Source organism: Schistocerca gregaria, chromosome 2 (assembly GCF_023897955.1).
Source record: "Schistocerca gregaria isolate iqSchGreg1 chromosome 2, iqSchGreg1.2, whole genome shotgun sequence".
NCBI lineage: Eukaryota > Metazoa > Arthropoda > Insecta > Orthoptera > Acrididae > Schistocerca > Schistocerca gregaria.
In genome coordinates, this window is record NC_064921.1 from 740,994,394 (window position 1) to 741,010,410 (window position 16,017).

The window sequence follows — 16,017 nt, forward strand, 5'->3', positions numbered from 1 at the left end:
GAAGAAACAAAGTTTTAACATTCAGTCTTATTAGAGTTTTGTATATGAGTCGTAGAAAGCCCGGTACATGAAATGCCTCTAGGTATGACGTAATTGGGCTGATGTCTAGTTATGTATGTCAGTGCCCTCTCTTAACCTTTGTAGCTAAACCGCACTGCGCGATACCCACCAACAATGAAACAACAGAATTTACTAAGAAACAAAGACACCAATTCTAATTAATCTATGTAGCTAAAATGAATTTTGCAATACCCCGCATACATGTAACAATACATTATCAAATCAAAAACGTGAACGGAAACCTCATTTGACATATGTACATATTAGAAGCATCATCAGACTACAGAATCAAAACTTACTTAATATGAAGACAGGCAATGAAACACCATTCAGTATCAAAACACAAAAATTGAACAGGGCCTACACCCAAATAAAATATGTACCTCCAGCGTTGGGTCCTAGGGTTGCCTATATACACTCCTGGAAATGGAAAAAAGAACACATTGACCCCGGTGTGTCAGACCCATCATACTTGCTCTGGACACTGCGAGAGGGCTGTACAAGCAATGATCACACGCACAGCACAGCGGACACACCAGGAATCGTGGTGTTGGCCGTCGAATGGCGCTAGCTGCGCAGCATTTGTGCACCGCTGCCGTCAGTGTTAGTCAGTTTGCCGTGGCATACGGAGCTCCATCGCAGTCTTTAACACTGGTAGCATGCCGCGACAGCGTGGACGTGAACCGTATGTGCAGTTGACGGACTTTGAGCGAGGGCATTTAGGGGCATGCGGGAGGCCGGGTGGACGTACCGCCGAATTGCTCAACACGTGGGGCGTGAGGTCTCCACAGTACATCGATGTTGTCACCAGTGGTCGGCGGAACGTGCACGTGCCCGTCGACCTGGGACCGGACCGCAGCGACGCATGGATGCATGCCAAGACCGTAGGATCCTACGCAGTGCCGTAGGGGACCGTACCGCCACTTCCCAGCAAATTAGGGACACTGTTGCTCCTGGGGTATCAGCGAGGACCATTCGCAACCGTCTCCATGAAGCTGGGCTACGGTCCCGCACACCGTTAGGCCGTCTTCCGCTCACGCCCCAACATCGTGCAGCCCGCCTCCAGTGGTGTCGCGACAGGCGTGAATGGAGGGACGAATGGAGACGTGTCGTCTTCAGCGATGAGAGTCGCTTCTGCCTTGGTGCCAATGATGGTCGTATGCGTGTTTGGCGCCGTGCAGGTGAGCGCCACAATCAGGACTGCATACGACCGAGGCACACAGGGCCAACACCCGGCATCATGGTGTGGGGAGCGATCTCCTACACTGGCCGTACACCTCTGGTGATCGTCGAGGGGCACTGAATAGTGCACGGTACATCCAAACCGTCATCGAACCCATCGTTCTACCATTCCTAGACCGGCAAGGGAACTTGCTGTTCCAACAGGACAATGCACGTCTGCATGTATTCCGTGCCACCCAACGTGCTCTAGAAGGTGTAAGTCAACTACCCTGGCCAGCAAGATCTCCGGATCTGTCCCCCATTGAGCATGTTTGGGACTGGATGAAGCGTCTTCTCACGCGGTCTGCACGTCTAGCACGAACGCTGGTCCAACTGAGGCGCCAGGTGGAAATGGCATGGCAAGCCGTTCCACAGGACTACATCCAACATCTCTGCGATCGTCTCCATGGGAGAATAGCAGCCTGCATTGCTGTGAAAGGTGCATATACACTGTACTAGTGCCGACATTGTGCATGCTCTGTTGCCTGTGTCTATGTGCCTGTGGTTCTGTCAGTGTGATCATATGATGTATCTGACCCCAGGAATGTGTCAATAAAGTTTCCCCTTCCTGGGACAATGAATTCACGGTGTTCTTATTTCAATTTCCAGGAGTGTATTACACCTGCTGCCTCTGCGGCTTTCACATCAGAGTGTTCCACTTGTAGGTTTGCTAACACCACATCTCATGTGCAGCCCAGTTGGAAAACACTGTCCTGGTTGACAAGATCGTCATGTTATTCTTACTTTCACTGCCTTTTTGATGACTGTATCCCAGAAGCTGTTAGCATGGAACAGAACCTTTGTCTGTTCAAAATCAATGAGCTTCATTGCTGATGTGCCTTGTCACTGCCAATTCGTCAGTTTGGTCAAGGCAAACACTCGTCACATGTTCTGAATGGTGCTGTTGTGAAAGCTAAAATGCTAAAAAATAATGTCAAGGTCACAGAACACAGGCTTATATATGCCTTCATGAGGACAATGACACAGTCATCCAAGGCATTGTGGTGGTGCCGTTATGGTCAGATGACTATAGGCGGGAGACTGAGTAGCACGACTGAGGTGCTCTTGCAGGATCTGACATCAAGTAAGTAAAAAAGGATCCTATACAGCTGTGACAGTCAGGACCATCTTACTCAACAACAACTCAGGACTGTACAAGGACATAGTTACAGTACTGTACCCTGGGACACCAGTACCACCACACGATTATGGCCTTCTTGAAAATACAAAAAGAGGAGCTTAACTTTGTCTAATAGGGAACACCATAAATTTGTGTGGCACAGCCAGATACCTGGCACAGCATCTAAAATCTCTCATGGGTCACTGTGCACACCACATTTAGTCAGTTTTTACATCACCTCACTCTCCATATGGATACAGCTGTAAGATACCATGGCTCTACTATAGTCACTTTGATAACAACATGGTGAAACTAGTTCAACATGCACTCACCACCACCTGCTTCCAATATGTGGAAAGTTCTATGAACAGATAGATGGAGTCACCATGCATGTGATGTACTGGTATTGGAGCCTGTGGAGAGTGCTGCATGCTGAAGGTGGCATGGGGAAGTGAATTGGGAGTGGGTGATAGAATGGGGAGGGGGGGGGGGGGGGGGAGCAGTGTATTACCAGAGATTGAGGCCAGGACAGTTATGGGAGCAGAGGATGTGTTGCAAGGATAACTGCCACTTCTGTAGTTCTGAGAAGCTGGTGGTGAATTGACGGTTCCAGATGGCCTGGGATGTGATCAGCTGAATGTTGTTCCACCAGGTGATCAACTTAAGTTTGAAAAATAGTTTGCTGGTGGCCATTCATCATGGTGGACAACTCGTTGGTAGTCATACTGACATGAAAAGCTGTGCAGTGTTTGCAGCAAAGCTGGTTTATGACATGTCTACTTTCACAGGTGGCCCACCCTCTGATGGGGTAAGACGGGAGTAAGAATTACTGGGAGGGCAGCTTGGAGAAGTCTTACTCCTGGGTATTCCGCAGGAGTATGGTCTTAATGGCAAGGGATTGAGAGTGGAAGTGGCTGGCATAGGGATGGACAAGGATGTAGCATAAGTTGAGTAGGCGATGAAACACTGCTTTAGTGGGGTGGGAGGGATCTTGTGTAAGATGTCCCTAATTTCAGGGTAGGATGAGAGATAAAGTCCTGACAAAGGCTATGATTCAGTTGTTCGAGTCTAGGGTGGTACTGGGTGATGAGGAAGGTGCTCGTTTGTAACTTATTTTTGGGCTAGTGGAAGGATTGGGAGTGTGTTAGGATATGACATGGGAAATCTGTCTGCAGATTAGGTTTTGGGGGGGGGGGGTGTAATGCCTGTACGTGAAGGCCTTTGTGAGACATTCAGCATACTGGGTAAGGGAATTCATATCACCTGAGATACAGAGATGGTAGCTGTCGATATGCGGGGATGGAGGTGTGGATGGAGACATCAGAGGGGTGAGCACCATTCAGGAAAGTCGCATGTTGGGTCAAGGAGGACCATGTGAAGAGGATGGGAGAGAGGGTGTTGAGGTTGTGAAGGGATGAGGAAAGGGAGTCTTGAGTCCAGATCGTGAAGATATTGTCATCAAATCTGAACCAGATGAGGGGTTGGGAGGCTAGGAAGGTTCCCTGTAGATGGCCCTTAAACAGACTAGCACAGCAGGGTGCCCTTGGCTGGTGCAGATTTGTTTGCATACTGTCCCTTCAAAGGAAAAGTAGTTGGGTGGCTGGATATAGTTAGTAAGGTACATAAGATATGACATACTGGTAGTGGGTTTGCAGCCTGAGAAACGTTGGGAGAGGTAGTTTTTGATAGCAGCAAGGCCATGGGCATGACGGATATTGGCGTATATGGAGGTGGTATCAACAGTGAAGAATCAGAATCCAGGAGATAAAGGAGTGGGGTTGGTGGAGAGTTAGTGAAGTAAGTGGTTAGTATCTTTGATGTGGGAGACTAGCAACCAAGCTGTCCTCCAGGATGAGTGGCCACCACTAAACTGTTAGCAAAAACAATGTTGACCATCCAGTGGCAGCACAACATGCAGCTCAGGATAACTTGCTCAATTTCAATGGCTGCTTCACAGTGTGCTTTCTTAACTGTTCTGCTTTCAGTCTCCGGTAAACCACTACCCCCAATCCTCCGCCCAACATTTTCTCCCTCCTGTGTGTCCTATCACCCTACCCAAATTCATTTCCTCATGTCACCTGCAGCATGCACCACTCCTAAGGGCTCCAACACTCACATATCACATCAATCTGTGCACCTGCTACCCCATCCTCACATATTCCTAGCTGGCAAATTGGCTGCCACCTGCCACAAAACAGCACTGGTACTGTACGTCCAGCCAATGCTCTGTGTGTATGTGTGTGTGTGTGTGGGGGGGGGGGGGGGGGGGGAGGGGGGGGATTTGCACATGTGCATTCTAGCTCTAAAAAGGATTACTCCAAAAGCTAGCAAAGTTTTCTTTCATTTTTCCTTTCAGTGAGTGGTCTCCTTTACTCCTAAAGTATTTACATTACCAGACCGTTCCCACATATTCATACTTTGGTTGCCTACAAGAATGATGGAGAATCCTAATGGTAAGCTGGGATATTTCATCTACAGGAAGAATCCACACACGAACCTGTATCTAAAAGCAAGGACCTGCCATAATCCAGCTCAATGCAAATCTGTGCTCAAGACCATGAAACAAATAGCATGAGTTATGTGTGACAAAATCTGCTTACTGAGTTAACAGAACCTGTGAAAAACTTTTAGTAATAATGACTGATGTTATTTCCGTAAGCAGGGCTGTCCATAGCCAGTATTTCCAGTATTGTGGAGAAACACAACATAAACATGATTCTATGAGCAACTATTAAAATCAAGAATGTTGTTGTTGTTGTGGTCTTCAGTCCTGAAACTGGTTTGATGCAGCTCTCCATGCTACTCTATCCTGTGCAAGCTTCTTCATCTGCCAGTACCTACTGCAACCTACATCCTTCTGAATCTGCTTAGTGTAGTCATCTCTTGGTCTCCCTCTACGATTTTTACCCTCCACGCTGCCCTCCAATACTAAATTGGTGATCCCTTGATGCCTCAGAACATCTCCTACCAACCGATCCCTTCTTCTGGTCAAGTTGTGCCACAAACTTCTCTTCTCCCCAATCCGATTCAATACTTCCTCATTAGTTATGTGATCTACCCATCTAATCTTCAGCATTCTTCTGTAGCACCACATTTCGAAAGCTTCTATTCTCTTCTTGTCCAAACTATTTATCGTCCATGATTCACTTCCATACATGGCTACATTCCATACAAATACTTTCAGAAATGACTTCCTGACACTTAAATCTATACTCGATGTTAACAAACTTCTCTTCTTCAGAAACGCTTTCCTTGCCATTGCGAGTCTACATTTTATATCCTCGAGTCTACATTTTATATCCTCTCTACTTCGACCATCATCAGTTATTTTGCTCCCCAAATAGCAAAACTCCTTTACTACTTTAAGTGTCTCACTTCCTAATCTAATTCCCTCAACATCACCTGACTTAATTCGACTACATTCCATTATCCTCATTTTGCTTTTGTTGATGGTCATCTTATATCCTCCTTTCAAGACACTATCCATTCCGTTCAACTGCTCTTCCAAGTCCTTTGCTGTCTCTGACAGAATTACGATGTCTTCGGCGAACCTCAAAGTTTTTATTTCTTTTCCATGGACTTTAATACCTACTCCGAATTTTTCTTTTGTTTCCTTCACTGCTTGCTCAATATACAGATTGAATAACGTCGGGGATAGACTACAGCCCTGTCTCACTCCCTTCCCAACCACTGCTTCCCTTTCATGTCCCTCGACTCTTATAACTGCCATCTGGTTTCTGTACAAATTGTAAATAGCCTTTCGCTCCCTGTATTTTACCCCTGCCACCTTCAGAATTTGAAAGAGAGTATTCCAGTCAACATTGTCAAAAGCTTTCTCTAAGTCTACAAATGCTAGAAACGTAGGTTTGCCCTTCCTTAATCTAGATTCTAAGATAAGTCGTAGGGTCAGTATTGCCTCACGAGTATCAGTATTGCCTCAAGAATATGCTTGCATTAGTCATAGAGCAACTAGGGCTATGGACACCCAGCATCTACAGCATCACTTGTGAATACGGCTTGCAGAACATCAGCCAGGCACATCACTGTTCAGAATAGATGAGGAGTGTTCTTCACCTGGGCCAAATCAACAAGTCAGCAGAGGCAGAGCACAACATCAACCAATGCCAAATATTTGATTTTGGACAGATCAAAGGTGCTGTGTCATGCCAACATGTTCTGGAATTTGGTCATCACAGAGGCAGTGGAAATAGAGTACATGATTATATGTCAACCAGGACAGTGGTTTCCAATTGATTTGCACATGTGGTGTAGCATTAGCAAAAATATGCCGAGAACACTATTATATGCAAAGCAGTGGAGGCCATGTATGTAATAGACAAGTATCACCACAACTAGACTCCCAGACTTGCTACCCACCCACAAATAAGCTGATAGCCTGTGAAAATTTAATCAAAGAAATACATTACCACATGAGTTCACTCAGTATATTGCACCATTTGCAGGTGGATGACCTGCTCCTTAGCAGTGTGATAATATTTTTGTCAAGATTGTGCTGTAAATCATTGTGAAGTGTGTGCTCAGCGAGTTGAAAATTATCTATTGCTGAAATTATCCTTTTTATTGGTATAGGTACCCTGTCATCTCAAAACTGCGCTTTCCTTCAAAATTTGGGAGGTGAAATATGAAGAAAAGAAGTGCTTTGAGTAAATAGTAGGGAGGATGTGGGAATCGTTAAGCCTTATTAGGCTACAAGGAATATGAATAAAACAAAAATTCTAACTTCTGCCAGTTTCTTGTAGTGTCAGGAAATTCTTTTGTGAGTTTTAGTTATTTTATATTTTAAAAATCTCTCCAGATTGAAAAGTGGTCCACAAAAATATGTTTTAGTCCTGCTATAAAAGCAGTATTGTGAATATATATATATGTCTGCTTGTGTCTGTGTATGTGCGGATGGATATGTGTGCGTGTGTGCGAGTGTACACCTGTCCTTTTTTTCCCCTAAGGGAAGTCTTTCCGCTCCCGGGATTGGAATGACTCCTTACCCTCTCCCTTAAAACCCACACCCTTTCATTTTTCCCTCTCCTTCCTTCCTTCCTTCCTGACGAAGCAACTGCCAGTTGCGAAAGCTCGTAATTCTGTGTGTGTGTTTGTGTGTTTTGTTCATGTGCCTGTCTGCCGGCACTTTCCCGCTTGGTAAGTCTTGGAATCTTTGTTTTTAATATATATATATATATATATATAGACACACACACACACACACACACACTTTTTACATGATATCTCATTCGAATTTATTGGATTCACTCTTAAAAACCTACAATTTTCAAAATGTGTACTAAAAATTATCAGTCCAGCAGCTCACTCCATATTATTTGAGGGCTGTTTTGAATGTGTTACCTCGCACACAATATTCTGTCAGATCATGTAGTACAGTGTCACTAATTTAAACTCCTGTGAGACATAATATCTCTCTCTCTCTCTCTCTCTCTCTCTCTCTCTCTCTCTCTCTCTCATTCCAAAAAGCCCCAGGTGTGAGTAATTTGTCCTTACATTGAAGTTTCAGACAGCCCTGTGAAATCAACACCTCAGAAAGGGAACCTGACAGGAAATGCAAGAGTCATTCGGGACCTGGTTGCAGACATGTATAACTGGGTACAAGCTTGGAATAGACATCATAAGGATGGTTACAAGATCTTGAAGAGCATTGCAGATTTGAAAATTCCTGCATTGTAAGTATAGAGGTTCCAGTCTGTCATTTTCTATCATAACATACGTTTTAAATTGAAAGCGAGGCTGCTTGTATGCAGTATATCAAAGTAATTTTAAGATAATGGATATTCCACATGGAAACACTAAACAAGAGTAAGAAAATGCAACAGTTTGCCTGCAAAAAATTGGAGGGCGGTAAGCACACATATGTGACATCATCTCATTAGTTATCAAGCATATTATTGCTCCTTTTCTTGCATTAATCTTTTGTGAAGGTTACACACTCACATGCAACACCCCCACCCACCCTCCACACACACACACCCACACACACACACACACACACACACACACACACACACACACACACGACAGAATGACAGATATTGAAAAATAAGTGACCAGGAGACAGAAAACAGCTGAAATCACTCAACAGAGGAAAGACCTCTGTACCTGATGGAATACCAGTTGGATTCTGCACAGTGTGTGCTAAACAACTTGCCTTCTTCCAGCAGCAGTTTACCATAGACCTTTGGAGCAGTGAAATGTTCCTGATAATTTGGGGGGGGGGGGCGAAGCACAGGTCATTTCCATTTTTAAGAAGAGTCGTTGAGAATAAGAATAAAACTATAGGCCTGTATCTGTGATGCAGGTCTCTTGCAGTATTTTGGAATATGTTTTATGCTAGCATATTACAACATTTTTAAAGAGCGAAAATCTTCTCTGCAGGAGTCAACATGGCTCAGAAAACAATGATTATGTGCAACCCAGCTCGCTGTGTTCGTTCATGAGACCCAAAAGCAGTAGATACAGGTGCCCAGGTGAGCACAATGTTCATTGACTTTTGGAAGGCCTTCGATGCAGTTACACACTGCCGCATATGAACAACATACACTTCGTGTGGTATGGCAACATGTCTGCAAGACATCATTTGAGGGCTTACAATTGTGGATGATCACTTGGATGGCTTGAAGCCGGTCAAAGTATCACTACTGTGGCCACAGTAATGGGTGTCCCTAAAAGTGTCATCTCACAGTTGAAAAATTCCCGCTAAAGGTTGAAATGACATGTGAAAGCACACTTGTGATTGTAGACAGACCACCACACCACAAGAGGTTCAATGGGTAGCCTGAGTGGCGAAAAGGAACAGTTACCTCACTCCTAATTAAATCGCTGCAGACCCAGAAATCATTACTAATACATGTGTCTCTGCCAGAACCATTTTTCAGTTATTAAATCTGGCTGTTTTGTATGCTCGGAAGTCTATTAAATACATTCCACTTCAACTGCACAGTCTCTGAGAAAAACTTCGTTGGTATAGGAAGCATGTTGGTTGGGGTCAGCAACAATGCAGTAAAGTGATGGTCTCTGATGAATCCTCCTACAGTGTGGCATGTGATCCTGGCCATCAGTTAGTGTGGGGAGAGAGAGCCACCTGATTAGCGGTGCGGTAGATCCTAACTTTCTGTTTATGTACAACTGTCCCACCTACACAGTATCGCTGAGATGTTGGACACTTTGGAGAGTGAAGATACAGAACTTGAAATGGCCTACATTCTACCCAGACCTGGACCCTATAAAGCAAGCCAGGATGCCTATGCCCATTCATTGATGGCAGACATGCTAATCAATGAACACCCCTCCTTGAACTGTGCAAAAACTGAAAACCACTGTGAGAGAGGAGTGGGACAATATCCCCCAAGGACTCTTCAACAGTTCGGTAGCCAACATGAATAACAGGTGCAAAATGTGTGTTAGTGGCCAAGTGGGGCATATTCCTTGCTGATAGTCTGATGTTGAACTTTATGTTGGGAGTCTGACCTTTGTCGTACATGAACATTATTTATGTCTCTTATTATTCTTTTCTGTGTGTTGAAATCTGTACCATTCTTGGTGATAAATATACCAGCCCACCTGTTACGTACATACTGTCTTTCATGTCATCCACCATTGACCGTGATTACTGCAGTCCAACAATGTCTCTGTCCCTTAGCAACTGTCAATCAGTGTATAAGCACAAATGATATTAGAGAAACTGTGTGATTGTATAGAAGAGTTTCTAGCGAACAAAGCTGTTGTATACAGAGATGTTGAAACACTAAAAAACTGTAATATAATGTAATTGAATAGATAAAATCTACTCATGAAGTGGCAGAAAGAGAACATAAACACAAAAAAGGTTTTACTAATGCAAGCTTTTGGAACCAGTGGCTCCATCTTCCAACAGAATGGTTGGAGTGGAATGAAGAAGGGTGAAGGTAAATGAACTGGAGAGCTTTAGGAAAAAGAGTTTGGAAAAGCCGCCCAGAACCCTAGGTCAGGCGAGACTTACCAGATGGGATGAGAAGGAAAGACTCATTGTTGGGAACTGCACTGGACAAGATTTGAAAACCTGAAAACTTGAAGATGGTCCCCCTGCGGGTTCGGGGGTAATAATAGGCCTGTGGTATTCCTTCCTGTCGTAAGAGGCGACTAAAAGGAGTTTCAACTGTTTCGACCTTTCATGTGTTGGTCCCTATCAGGGTTTGACCTCCATTCTTCCAAATTCCACAGAAGTGCGAGCCTTTTTGCGAAGGACACCTTATGTGGTGCACCATAAGTCCTCTGTGCCCTAAGACCTTGGTGCTCTTCATCGTCTTGGCGTTGTAACTGCTCCAACCATCCGTAATTTTGAGCATACGCATCTGGTGGGTTGCGTAAGTTTACACCCTTAGTGCATCACCATCTGCACCCACGAAAAAAAGCGGAGCATGGCCATTCTGATACAAGCAGCTTCCTCTGCACAGTCAAGGGCATTACTCGCCTCTGAGAAGCTTGGTGACATACCCGTTAACGTCACTCTCCATAAGTCCCTAAATTTGGTCCAGGGGATTATCTTTCATAAAGATCTTCTGCTACAGTCTGATGAAAAGCTACGGGAGAACCTGGCATGACGAGGTGTACTCTTTGTTCGTCATGTCTTTAGGGGACCCAAGGATAATAGGATCGCTACCAGTGCTTTCATCCCGGCCTTTGAGGGCGACTGCTTGCCCGAGAAAGTCAAGGTCATGATCTACCAGTGCGATGTCAAGCCCTATGTCCCACCCCCTATGCGATGCTTCCAGTGCTGGAAATTCGGACACATGTCCTCCAGATGCACTGTCAGCCCCACATGTCAAGATTGTGGATGACCTTCACATCCCAATGCTCCATGTGCTCCGCCTCCCACCTGCGTTAACTGTGGGGAGCATCATTCTCCCTTATCACCAGACTGTGCAGTCTGCCAACGAGAGTGGAAGATACAATAATTTAAGACCCTGGACAGTTTAACTTACCAAGAGGCAAGGAAGAAACTAGAACGGCTCAATCCCACACAACACTGCCGCCACCAGTTCCTGCAAAGACTCCTTTCTCAGTTGGCCCACAGAACAGTCAAGTTACGCCTGCACTACCACTGGTAGGGGCCACTGTGTCTTCCACTTCTCCCAAAACACCCAGTTTGGGAGCAGTGCGCTCTGAACAACCGGGGACGTCAGTCCCCACCTCTCGGCCGGAGAGGCGACAGCCTCCTCTGGCCTCACTTGTTCGGAAGGGGTCCCTTTGGGGAGTCCCTTCCAAGGACTTCCCCAGTGTCTCGCAAGACACTAGCCAGTGGCTGAAGAAGCCACCAACTGCTGGTCGAAAGGGCTTCACGCTCTTCCTCTGTTCCTGATAATGCGTCAGGAAAGCCCTCCCAGCATGCAAACCCTCCTCTCAAAGACAAGAGAGAGAAGAGGAAGCTCTCTGATAAGAATAAGGACCCAGTTGTTCCCACACCACCGCTCCCTGTCAGCTCAGCCTCTTAAGGATGAGGTTGAGCTCTTTGCGTCCCCTGATGACCTGGATCTCGCCGTCTCCTCAGAAACGATGGACGTTGCGACGTCCGTCACTCAGTCTGTGGCAGCATGTGACCGTGCGAAGTAATTTGCCTTTTCAGTGTCTTCATGCCCCTCCAGGACACGTTTTGTACAGTCCTCCAGTGTAATTTTGGCGGTTATTTTAGCCATCTACCTGAGCTATGTCAGCTTCTAAGCATGACACCTGCTTTCTGCATTGCCCTCCAGGAAACCTGGTTCCCGGCAATGCGGATCCCTGTCCTTCGTGGATACAGGGGTTATTACTGCAACCGTTGCACTTACAATAGCGTGTCAGGTGGAGCCTGCGTGTATGTCTTTACCTCTGTATATAGTGCTCCTGTGCCCCTTCAAACATAATTGGAAATGTGGTTGTCCACGTAAGAACTACCCAGGACATAACCACCTACAGTTTCTATCTCCCTCCAGGTGGTACAGTCCCCCTGACCGAATTGGCTGCACTTGTCACCCTACTTCCTACACCTTTTCTTCTCCTGGGGGATTTTAACACCCACAATCCCCTGTGGGGTGGAACGAAGATTACTGGCCGAGGCAGGGATGTCGAAAATCTCATCTCCCAACCTGACCTCTGCCTCTTAAAACACTGGCGCCACCACCCATTTCAGTGTGGCACATGGCATGTTCTCAGCCATAGATCAGTCGTTGTGCAGCCCAGGGCTTGTACCATCGGTCCACTGGCGAGTCCATGACGACTCGTGTGGTAGTGACCATTTTCCCATCTTCCTTTCACTGCCCCAGTGTCGCTCCCATGAATGCTTGCCCAGATGGGCATTTAGCAGGGCAAACTGAGAAATGTTCTCCTCTGTTGCCACTGTTGAATCTCTCCCCCACGGTACCATTGATGTGGCGGTTGAGACACTGACTGCAGCGATTGCTTCCACTGCAGAACGTACCATTCCTCGTTCGTTAGGGTGCCCCTGGTGAAAGTCAGTGCCTTGGTGGTCTCTGGAGGTCGCTGAAGCCATTAAAGAGCGTCGGCGAGCTCTTCAGCAACATAAGCGATACCTGTCTTTGGAGAACCTCATTTTATTCAAATGTCTCCGTGCTCAGGTCCGGCGGCTCATCAAAAGGCGGAAACAGGAGTGCTGGGAGAGGTACATTTCCACCATTGGTTCCCGTACTTCACCCTCTCACGTGTGGATGAAGATTCGGCGCATCTTTGGATTGCAGCACTCTACAGGTGTCCCAGGGCTTACCATCAACGGGGCGCTATTCACCGATGCCGATGCAATCGCTGAACATTTCGCTCAGCACTATGTTCGGGCCTCTGCGTCGGGGAATCACCCGCCTGTGTTTCGCGCGCTCAAACGCCGGGAGGAAGGAATACGGCTTTCTTTTGCTTCTCGCCACCGTGAGGCGTATAATGCCCCATTTAGTTCGTGGGAACTCCAAAGCGCCCTGGCACAGTGCCCCGATACAGCCTCTGGGCCAGATGGCGTCCACAATCAGATGCTCAAACACCTGTCCCCGGACTGTCAGCATTGTGTTCTTGCCATCTTCAACCGCATATGGGGCGATGGTGTCTTTCCGTCGCAGTGGCAAGAAAGTACCATCATTCCGGTGCTGAAGCCTGGTAAGGACCCACTTAATGTGGATAGCTATTGGCCCATCAGCTTGACAAACACTCTGTGCAAGCTACTGGACAGCTGTGAGTCGACGGCTGTGTTGGCTGCTTGAGTCTCAGGGTCTTCTGGCTCCGTGCCAGAGCGGCTTCCGTCAGGCCCGTTCCACTGCCGATACTTTGGTCTTCCTTGCACCATATTCTGGCCACGTTGCATGGGTGGGGTCTTCGGGGCTCCCTACCCATTTTTATTAAGAATTTTTTATCTGTTTGGACATTCCGCATTTTACTTGGCACATCCCATAGTTCACTTCAAGTCCAAGAGAACGGCGTTCCACAGGGCTCCGTATTGAGTGTGCCACTTTTCCTTGTGGCCTAATGGCCTTGCAGCAGCAGTGGGGTCGTCTGTCTCACCTGCATTATATGCTGACGATTTCTGCATCTTTTTCAGCTCCTCCACCGTTAGTGTTGCAGAACGTAGGTTGCAGGGAGCCATATGCAAGGTGCAGATGTGGACCCTAGCCCATGGGTTTCACTTTTCTCCTGCAAAGACTTGTGTTATGCATTTTTGTCGGCATCGAACTGTCCATCCCCACCCTGAGCTCTGTCTTCAGGATCCCATGCTCAGGGTTGTTGACACTTACCATTTTCTGGGATTGCTGTTCGATGCCCGGCTTACGTGGCTTCCACATATTCGTCAGCTCAAGCGTCAGTACTGGCATCATCTGAATGCCCTCCGCTGCCTCAGCAACACAAGTTGGGGTGCAGATCGTAATACGCTGCTGCAGCTCTACAAAGCCCTCGTGCTGTCCCGACTAGATTATGGGAGTGTGGCGTATGGCTCAGCGTCGCCCTCAACATTGCAACTGCTGGACCCCGTTCACCACTGTGGGGTTCAACAGGCGACAGGAGCATTCCGCACCAGCCCTGTTAATAGCCTACTTGCTGAGGCTGGGGTTCTTCCACGTCACGTCCGGCGTCAACAACTCTTAGCCGACTATGCTGCTCACGTCCGTTGTTCGCCCCGTCACCCTAACTACCGTCTCCTTTTCGCTAATGCGGCAGTCCATATCCCACACCGGTGGCCGCGATCAGGCCATACAATTGGGATCCGTGTTTGGTCACTCCTTAGTGAACTCGAGTCTTTGCCTCTTCCATCTGCTTTTCAGGTCCACCCACATACATCACCTTGGTGTATTCATCAGCCACAGCTTCAGCTGGACCTCTCACGATGGCGAAAAGATTCAGTTCCTCCTGCAGTCTTGCACCGCCAATTTCTTGCTCTCCTCGACGCATCCCGTGACTCGGAGGTTATCTATACAGATGGCTCAATGGTTGATGGCTGTGTGAGGTACGCTTATGTTCATGCGGACTACGTAGACCAGCACTCCTTGCCGGAAGGCTGCAGTGTTTACACTGCAGAGCTAACAGCCATTTTTCATGCCCTTGAGCGAATTCGTACCAGCACTGGAGAGTCCTTTGTCATTTGCAGTGACCCTCTCAGTAGTCTACAGGCTCTTGACCAGTGCTACCCACGCCATCCCATTGTTATTTCCATCCAGGAGTCCATTCATGCTCTTGAACAGCATGGACATTCAGTGGTGTTCATATGGACCCCAGGACACATTGGGATAGCGGGAAACGAACTCGCCGACCAGATAGCCAAAGAAGCTACCCACAAGCTGACATTGGAGATCGGCCTCCCAGCAACTGATCTCCGATCGGTGTTGCGCCATCAGGTCTTTGGGATGTGGGGAGACGAGTGGCGCACTCTGTCTGCACCCAACAAACTGCGGCGAGTAGAGGAGACCACGACTGTGTGGGGTTCCTCCATGCGGGCCTCTCACAGGGATTCTGTTGTTCTCTGTAGGCTCCCCATTGGTCACTCTTGGCTGACGCATGGCCATCTGCTGCGTCGAGAGGACCTCCCTCCCTGTCGCTGTGGTGCAAACATGACAGTGGCCCATATGTTGTTGGAATGTCCTATTTTAGCCGCCCTCAGGCGAACTTTTAATCTCCAGGGTGATTTATCATCTCCTGTAGGTGACAATGTCTCTCTGGCAGATTGGGTTTTAAGTTTTATTCACGCAAGCGGCTTTTATAGATCCATATAATTTTATTGCATCACCCTCTTTTGTGCTGTATCTTTTACTTCGTTTTGTGTCATCATTCGTCTCCACCCTAATCTTTTAGGCTGGAGGTTTTAACGTGTTGCAGAGTGGCTGGCTCATCCTTTTATTTTTTATGATCAGCCAGCCACGATCGTCTGCTGTACATTTTTAATTCTTTCTGCCTTTCTTCTCTGTTGTTTTTGTTGCTGCGCTCCGTTTTCCATGTTTCTTTATTATTGACCTTGGGACTTTTCTTCCCCTGGAATTTTTCTTTTGTGCTTCGAATGACTAATGGATGGTTTCACTGTGCTCTGTGTGTTTATTAAACAAGGGACCGATGACCTATGCAGTTTGGTCCCTTTAATCTTTAAACCAACCAAC

The 16,017-nt window shown here is 46.9% G+C and overlaps 1 protein-coding gene across 1 annotated transcript in view; it reads left to right on the forward strand.

Annotated features, from left to right (window-relative positions):
• The window catches only part of LOC126334913 (cyclin-dependent kinase 2-interacting protein-like), a 108,270-nt gene that overhangs the window by 896 nt on the left and 91,357 nt on the right, over nucleotides 1-16,017 (forward strand). Inside the window, exon 2 of the mRNA XM_049997633.1 lies at nucleotides 7,920-8,091. Coding sequence (XP_049853590.1) covers nucleotides 7,920-8,091 — 172 coding nt within the window. The remainder of the gene's footprint in view (nucleotides 1-7,919; nucleotides 8,092-16,017) is intronic.